Source organism: Hevea brasiliensis, unplaced genomic scaffold, assembly GCF_030052815.1.
Source record: "Hevea brasiliensis isolate MT/VB/25A 57/8 unplaced genomic scaffold, ASM3005281v1 Scaf126, whole genome shotgun sequence".
Classification (NCBI taxonomy): domain Eukaryota; kingdom Viridiplantae; phylum Streptophyta; class Magnoliopsida; order Malpighiales; family Euphorbiaceae; genus Hevea; species Hevea brasiliensis.
The window spans coordinates 93,786-102,567 of NW_026614615.1; the positions used below are offsets into that span (position 1 = coordinate 93,786).

Sequence of the window (8,782 nt, forward strand, 5' to 3'; positions counted from 1 at the left end):
TAAAACAAGGGTATTATAGTTATGTGTATAAATTTTAATAATCAAAATTTTATTAAAAAAAATTAAAATTAAAATTAAATATATAAAAATTAAGTTCTAATAAAATTGTGGATGGCACAAACATTTAACTAATTATAATTATATGTAGCAAAGATAGTAGAAAATTAATAATAGAGTTAAAGTTCTTTTTCTCTTCATAAAAATCCTTCCACTTTATTTCTTGGCATTACCTGCAACCCATTAGAAAAAATAACGCATCATATTAAAGTTTTCAACCTGTAATTATCTAGAAAATTCCAAAGTGAAACCCCACGCTAAGATATTTTCAAAATTGAGTTTCACTTGTCGACATCAAACTGACTCATCGTTGGTGAAATATACATTATATTAACAGAAGAAAGCATATGAAAATAATAAAAAAAAAGTTTAAATAAAGTTAAATTATTTTATTACTCCTCTCCCATGATACGCGATGAACGCTAATCAGTTGTTTAAGTAGGAGATCTGCAATAATTTTCAATCTGGTGAAGTGGGACTGCCTACTAAAGTCCTAAATTTGTTTTTTTTTTCTTGGTTTGGTTATAAAATCTTAAATTCGTTATGTGCAATAGATCTTCAAATCTCCCATTGAAATAGTTTCATCATCAATCAAAAAAATGTTGGAAGTGATTTCAGGATGGTGGTCATGGTGGTGGGATGCCAGCAACGAGGGGGAGAAAGTTATCAGATCAGTTCTTACTATAGTAGTCACAATTACTACAGTGTTCTGTTTGCTGTGGAATATTGACAAGAAATCAAAGAAAGCAATGGCTCCCTTGCCCCCAGGCCCCAAGGGCTTGCCGCTAATTGGATATCTTCCATTTCTAGGCACTTTCCTTCACAAGAAGTTCACGGAACTGGCAGGTAAGTATGGCTCTATCTACAAGCTGTGGCTTGGAAACAAATTATGCATAGTGATTAGCTCACCATCACTAGCCAAAGAAGTTTTTCGCGACAAAGATGCGATATTTGCCAACAGAGATCCACCAACAGCTTCCAGGATTGCCAGTTACGGTGGAAATGATATTGCATGGTCCTCTTATGGTCCTGAATGGAAGAAGATGCGGAAGGTGTTTGTTCGTGAAATGCTAAGTAAAGGGACTCTTGATGCCTGCTATCCGATGAGGAAGCAAGAGGTACAGAATGCTATAAGAGGTGTGTATGAAAAGGCAGGCAATCCCGTAGACTTCGGCGAATTGGTATTTGAAATCATTGCAAATGCTATTAACAGCATGTTGTGTGGTGGAACGGTCAAAGGAGAGAAATGGATTTCTTTTGTTTCAGAGTTCAGGAAATTGGCAGAGGAACTTATGGTGCTCCAGGGAAAGCCTAATGTTTCAGATCTTTTTCCTGTGCTTGGGAGGTTCGACTTGCAAGGTGTAGAAAGGCAAACCAAAAGGATACTCTCATCTTTTGATCAGGTTCTTACTTCTGTAATTGAGCAACATTTGAATACGGGTCCAAACGTAGAAAAGAGCGAGAGAACGAAGAATTTCTTGCAGATTCTTTTGGATCTTAACAAGCATGGAGATGCTGAAACATCAATTACCACCAACCAGCTGAAATCCTTACTATTAGTATGGTTCCTACAAAATTAATTTGGGTTTTGAATTTCCTTGGTTAAACTACGTAACCTGATTCTTTCTTAATGTCATTTCATTTTCTGTCAATATTGTTCTTGTTTAGGACATTGTGGTGGGTGGCACAGACACAACATCAACCACGCTAGAATGGACGATGGCAGAGCTAATGCTACATCAAGAAATAATGGAAAAAGTCTACCAAGAATTAGATGAAGTTGTGGGTCACAGCAACATTGTGGAAGAGTTCCATTTGCCAAACTTGCAGCTTTTAAATGCTGTCATGAAGGAGACACTTCGTTTGCATCCAGCACTTCCTCTGTCAGTGCCTCATATTTCAAGCCAATCCTGCACACTAGGTGGCTATACCATTCCCAAGGGCAGTACCGTTTTCCTCAATGTTAATGCTATCCACAAGGATCCCGTTCTTTGGGACAATGCCTTGGAATTTAGACCTGAAAGGTTCTTAAACAAGGATAGTGGTAGCTTTGATTACTCGGGCAACAATTTTCAGTATCTCCCATTTGGATCAGGGAGGAGGATTTGTCCTGGAGTTCCTTTAGCAGAAAGGATGTTTATGTTCATTTTGGCTTCACTCTTGCACTCATTTGAATGGAAATTGCTGAACGGCACAGAGGTGGAATTGTCGGACAAATTCGGGATTGTCGTCAAGAAAAAGAATCCATTACTTCTTATTGCTAAACCAAGGCTCTCTAATTTCGATCTATACTAGAGTCAGAATAAGCCCATGTTAGATGCTGTTATTGAACTTGTACATATCACCAGTTCTGCATTGGACCATCCTATCTCATGTGATAGAATTGTCTTATGGAATAAAAACGTAGTTTGCAAACCTAAAGAAGAACCAACAGCTCCATTACAATTTCATTTCCAAATCTATGTGTGGCAATTATACCAAATTTTAAATTCTGTTAGTTAATATTAACAAAATAATATTAGTTAGTTGATAAATGAAATATGACCATATGTTTATATGAGTTACGTTTCATATAATCAGTCTGGTTATGTATAACCTTTCTCTCTCTCTACTTTGTAGAGAGAATCTTTTCTTTCTTCTGTCTTGTTTATGCCTAAGGCTTAAGGCCTTCTTCCCTGCCGCTGATCGGTCGTCTCTTGCCTCTCTGAGCAGGGGAAGGCTTTGTGGGTTCCCTCCTCTCCAACCAGTGGAGTATAAATATGGATTTTGATTTAGTTTTAACTGGTTCTTTAGGGTGAGGGTTTTGTTTAAGCTGCATGTTTTCTATGTCATTCTTTTTTTTTTTTTCTATGTATGTGTTTTGCAGGTGCGTTGGGAGGAACAAAGGCATCATTGGCCCAAGATTCGGTTTTGATTGTGAGAGGCAGGGAAACCTTACTAAGAATGGTGTCTCGTTGAGAACCTGAGATGGCCCGGAAGGCATGAGTGAGTCTTGAAAGAGCTCTACCACCTTTTCCTCGGCTATTTTCTATGATGTCCTGTTGTTTTGTTGTTCTTGGAGCGTGGATTGACAGCATGATTCTATGGAGATGATGGTTGCTTTAAGGTTTCTTTGGATCTTCAAGTATGAATAGTGTCTATATAGTTCGAGACCTCTCCGTCTTGCTATCTGGAATGGTCGTTGTCTCTAATGACCAATGGAGTATGATTGGCAAGCTGCGCTGTGGGGGTGTGAGGAACCTGAGCTTGCCAGGTCATGTTTATTGGGTCAAGTCTTCAGCTAAATATAGTCCTTTTTTTTATTCTCATGGGTTTGGATTGTAATTTTAAAAGACTAGAGTAGTTAGGCTTGTTGATTTTAGGCCCCTTTTCAGCATCGATGCTTGGACCTAATCTTTCTTTTATATGGGCCTAGGACCCTAATTTAACATCCTCCTTATCAATGAATTATCTATTGATTAAAAAAAAATCATATATTTGAGTTTTTTTAGTAGTATAAAATATTTATCATCAAGTAAAAATCTCATGAATTTCCATTAAAATCATGAATTTCCATTAATTTTTTTACAAATATTTTTACACTTTAATATTTATATTTTCCCTCATAAAGTTGGATTGCTTTCTTTATCCTTTAGATTTTGAATTAAATATTGTGTTTATTAAGGTTTTATATTATATTTTGTTATTTCTTTAGAGTTTAATCGGGTGTTGTTCTTTTTTACATTTTACGCTATGTCATGTTTCATAAAAAAACAAAAATTAAGAGTTTGCTTAAAAAATAATATCTATTGGAGGTTTCAAGGTGCATGAGTCAAGCGAAATGGCTACACTTATAGAGTCATATCTGAAATTGAAGAAAGAGGAAGGGAAACTATCGAAGGATGCTAAGAAATTTTGAAAATTAGTTCATTCATAATTGATGATTAATTAAATATAAAATATGAAATGTTTGCATGATTTTATTATTTTATCTAAATGTTTCAATTTTAGTTATTATAATTTTTTCATATTGGGTGCAATTATAATCGAAATCTAAAATTTATTTTAAAAAAATTTAAATTTTGTTCCTCAAGCTTATAATTATGATAATAAATGCCCTAAACTTACAATTGTTGTAATCAAATGCTCAAAAAAATTTTATACTTTAGTAATTAAGCTTTTTAATAGTTTTAAAAATTATAGCTACATAAATCAAAAGAATAAGATTAAATAATTTAAAATATATATAGATAAATTAAATTCTTTTAAATAATTTTAGACTTTGGCTATAATTAAATTCAATATGAGGTTCAGATACAACTATAAAATTGTGTATAGAAATAATTCCAAGTTTTCAACTTTAAAAATATATAAATACAAATAATTGAAATATCTGATCAATAGTATATAGAAATTAGATCATAATTATGCTAATTGAAATATAATAAAAGTTGTTCAAAATATAATATAAAAATTACAATGTATACATAATAATTGTAGTAGTAAAAATAATAATTATTATTATATTAAAAAACTTAAAAAGAAAATTTAGAAATGATGTTAAAATAAATAAATGATAATGATTTTGACGAATTAAAAGAAAATATTTTAAATGGTAAAATTTTTAAATATATAAAATCACAGAATTGTAGAATCATACACTCATAAAATCATCCTATTTTTAATATAATTTTACTATTTAAAATTTTAATTTTATCTTCATTTTACTTAATTTTGATTTTACATACATTTTAACTCGTTTTAGTTATTTTAACTCGCAAAACCGTATGAGTTTACTCACTATTTTAATAAATATTTCTAAGAATAATACCAACTCACAATTAAAAAAAAATACAGCAAAAGAGAGAAAGCCCTTAAAATGACAACAACGAAAAGTAATCCATGATGAATGGGGTTAAGAAGAACAACACAATCACACCATTAATTGAGAAGCTGAATTGAGTGCTATGAATCCATGATTCCTGGGATGGAATTTAAAAGGATCAGAACAAGATGAAGACCATATGAGCAAGAAAGAGAGCAGCAAAAGTGGGACTTTTTCCAAAATACCAAGAGAACAGAACAGAACAGAACTAGCTACACCAACATGAACAGTGGAACAGCAAGAGACACAAACTAGCGCCAACACCAAAAGCCACACTGAATGCCGATGACAATAAACCCTACTAAGTTACTAACACATCTGCCTTGTCCACGAAATTGCTAAAAAGTAACCAGCCCCTGCCCCCTTCTGGAGAAGACCTCCCTCACAATCAACAAAAAAAAATCTCCAGAGACACCAAACGGTCAACAATGGAAGCCTAGGCCCACCGCTAACTGACAAGACGCAACCTTCCTTGTACAAACCGACAACCCAGCAAATTGCTCGCATCACACTCAAAGCTGGATTGCTTTGTTTATCTTTTAGATTTGGATTAAATTTTATGTTTATTAAGGTTTTTATTAGACGTTCACCTTATCACTTAACCCTGAAAAAATTCAAACCGTTGTTCATTTTATCTCAATTTTTTAATTTTAGATAATCAAATCAAACCTTTTAAAATTAAAAACATTTTATCAAATATTAATTTTATTCTATTTTTATAGGCAAATTATAATTTAATTTTTAAAATTTAGCAAAACTCATAACTTAATTACTATATTTTTAAAATTAAATAATTTAATTTTTAATATTTGACAAAACCTATAATTGAGTCTCTTCGTCTAATTAATCTTTAATTATAACATAAATAATTAAAATACTCTTAAACTTATATATTTTCTAATATATTTTCTAGGATAGAGAAACTAAAATTTGTGAGTTTCCTTACCTCAATTTAGTCTTCACATACTGCGAACGAATAGGGACTCGTCTCGTCTACCAGCTCATCCCTAAATGAATCCATAACCGCTAGAAACATAAATATCGAAGGTACAGGAAGAGATTTCACGAGTCGAGTCATAACTAGCAAACTTTACCTGATTGGATCTTTATTTTTCTAAAGCAATATTTTTTTTTTATTTTATTTTAAGAAATCAAAATTTCATTTATTAAAATCTAAAAAATATATATTGAAAAACTTAAGAAAAATTTCAAAACAATTTTAGAAAATTCTTGATAGGAAGAAGAACTCATTTTGATAAGAATAATATATTTATTTTGTTATTTGACTATAAAGTTTAAATTAAGAAATTAAGTTGTAGGTTTTATAAAATTTTAAAGATTAAATTACTTAATTTTAAAAATATAAGAATTAAAAATTTTATCAAATTTTAGAGGTTAAATTATAAATTATTAAATTTTAATTTGAGTGAAATTTCTTTAAATTTGAAAGATATAGTTTTATTATCCAAAATAAAAAAGTTTGAATAAGATAAGCAATAAAGGAAAACATTTTGATTTATTTAACTAATCACCAGTGACAAGGTGATTAAATTTATTAGAAACTGTTACATTAGCTATACAGGTGTAAAATACCAAAATCTTAAATTAATTTTAAAAATACAATTGTTAAGATTTTATTGGAGCCATTAAATGATAATTTGCGGTTTCTCTAACTTTCTAGAAAGAGATTTTTTCTCTGGAATTTTCATTTGTCCTTTGCAGAGATCGCAGCTTGTTCTGTACTTGAGCAACTCTTTATCTTTTGATCAAGTTGTTACTTCTGTAATTGAGCAACGTTTGAATATGGGTTCAAAGAAGAGAGAACGAAGGACTTCTTGCAGATTGTTTGGGATCTTAACAAGCATGGAGATGCTGAAGCATCAATTACCACCAACGAACTCAAACCCTTACTATTAGTATGGTTCCTACAAAATTAATAGGGCACTTAATTTCCTTGGTTAAACTGCGTACCCTGATTCTTTCTTAATATAATTTCCGTTTCTGTCAATATTTTTCTTGATTAGGACATTGTGGTGTGTGGCGCAAACACAACATCAACCACCCTAGAATGGACGATGGCAGAGCTAATGCCACATTAAGAAATAATGCAAAAAGCCTACCAAGAATTAGATGAAGTTGTGGGTCACAACGACAGTGTGGAAGAGTTCCATTTACTAAAATTGCAGCTTTTAGATGCTGTCATGGAGGAGAAACTGCGTTTGCATCTAGCACTTCCTCTGTCAGTGCCTCATATTTCAAGCCAATCCTGCACACTAGGTGGCTGTACCATTCCCAAGGGGAGTATAGTTTTCCTGAATGCTAATGCTATCCACAGGGATCCTATTCTTTGGGACAGTCCCTTGGAATATAGACCTGAAAGGTTCTTAAACAAGTATAGAGGCAAGTTTGATTTCTCAGGCAACAATTTTCAATATCTCCCATTTTAATCAAGGAGGAGGATTTGTCCTGGAGTTCCTTTAGCAGAAAGGATGTTTGTGTTCACTTTGGCTTCACTCATGCACTCATTTGAATGGAAATTGCAGGACGGCACAGAGGTGGGATTATCGGACAAATTAGGGACTAAGCCATTAATTCTTATTGCTAAACCTAGGCTCTCTTACATATGTCATTGGCAAGTGATAAGTTTATATGCATCAATGTATACCAAATTTTAAATTCTATTAGTTAATAAATGAATAAGCTATCATATGTTTATAATATGAGTCAATTTTCATATATTTATGAGTTTTCATATATTTATGAGTTTTTTTAGTAATGAAATATTTATTTCATAGTCCGAGTAGTTGAAGGTCAAAGGTCAATAGAATTCATTCCATCATATATCGTCTTCAAGTAGACATCTCATGAATTTTCCATTAATTTTTTTTATAATTTTTTTTAGACTTTAATATTCATATTTTTTTCTTATAAAGTTAGATTACTTCGTGGTGGTGGATGAATCAATCTAGAGAGTTTAAAGATGGCAATAAAGTTCTAGATAATTCTTCAAATGCCAGTGCAAGGAATTTTCTCAAATGGCGGTACAAGTTTTATGACAAAGATAGAAAACACTAGATTAATGGAGAATGAGAGATAGTCGGTGAATATCTTTAATTGGGTTTGATTGTGTATCAATCATGATTTATTTAATTGGGTTTGATTGTGTATCATGATGATATCATTTTCAAAAAAAAAAAAAACTGAAATTTTCTTAAAATATGGAAAATGAAAATAGAAGCCCTTTGCCTTTCAAAAGAAATGGCTACTCTTATGGAGTCATATCTCAATTCGAAGAAAGAGAAGGGAAGGCTACTCTTGGGTGCTATTTTATTTTCTGTAAATGCTATAGTGTTATCTATATATATGCTAATTCTCTTGTATTGATTCTTCTTTCTCTAGTATTATAGAGAATTTTCTCTCTTCCCTTATTTTTTATTTTTCTCCCCTTCTAGACAAGGGAAGGTGTCTTTCCTCTAACCCGGCTGTGGATTAATCTCCTCCCGCCTAGGTTGGGTTGTGAATATTTTATGTTTTGATTCTTGTTTCCAGATTAAAAAGCTTCATAGAGAGGGTGCCTACATTAGATCTGAACAATGGTTGTTGGTGAGATGTTGAAGCTTGCATAGAAATGTGATATGCTCTCAGGGTTGGTATCTCAAGGAACATTAACAATGCCTAGCTCAATGATATCAGGTTCCTCTTTGGCTTATATATATATATATATACTTCAATTGATGATTTTAAGTCTTATTAAATAGAAAGAAGGGTAGAATGTAGAGTGGGGAGGAACTATTGTCGTACATACAGGCTTTAACTACTTAACTTTCTAATTTTCTCCTTTGGGCTTTCTTGGATGTGGCA

The 8,782-nt window shown here is 32.2% G+C and overlaps 1 protein-coding gene and 1 pseudogene across 1 annotated transcript; both read left to right on the forward strand.

Annotated features, from left to right (window-relative positions):
* The first annotated feature begins 402 nt into the window (after positions 1 to 402).
* LOC131176477 (flavonoid 3'-monooxygenase CYP75B137-like) lies at positions 403 to 3,533 on the forward strand. Its single transcript, XM_058141527.1, has 2 exons — positions 403 to 1,616; positions 1,726 to 3,533. The coding sequence occupies exons 1-2, from the start codon at positions 657 to 659 to the stop codon at positions 2,350 to 2,352; spliced, it is 1,587 nt and encodes a 528-aa protein (XP_057997510.1). The 5' UTR covers positions 403 to 656; the 3' UTR covers positions 2,353 to 3,533.
* LOC110663173 (flavonoid 3'-monooxygenase-like) lies at positions 2,645 to 8,536 on the forward strand (annotated as a pseudogene).
* Positions 8,537 to 8,782: the final 246 nt, after the last annotated feature.

Excerpts from the sequence above, each read along its gene's own strand:
- LOC131176477 (XM_058141527.1), top strand. The coding sequence starts at position 657 with ATGTTGGAAGTGATTTCAGGATGGTGGTCATGGTGGTGGGATGCCAGC. Across the intron at positions 1,617-1,725 it reads AGCTGAAATCCTTACTATTA|GACATTGTGGTGGGTGGCAC; the intron begins GTATGGTTCCTA and ends GTTCTTGTTTAG.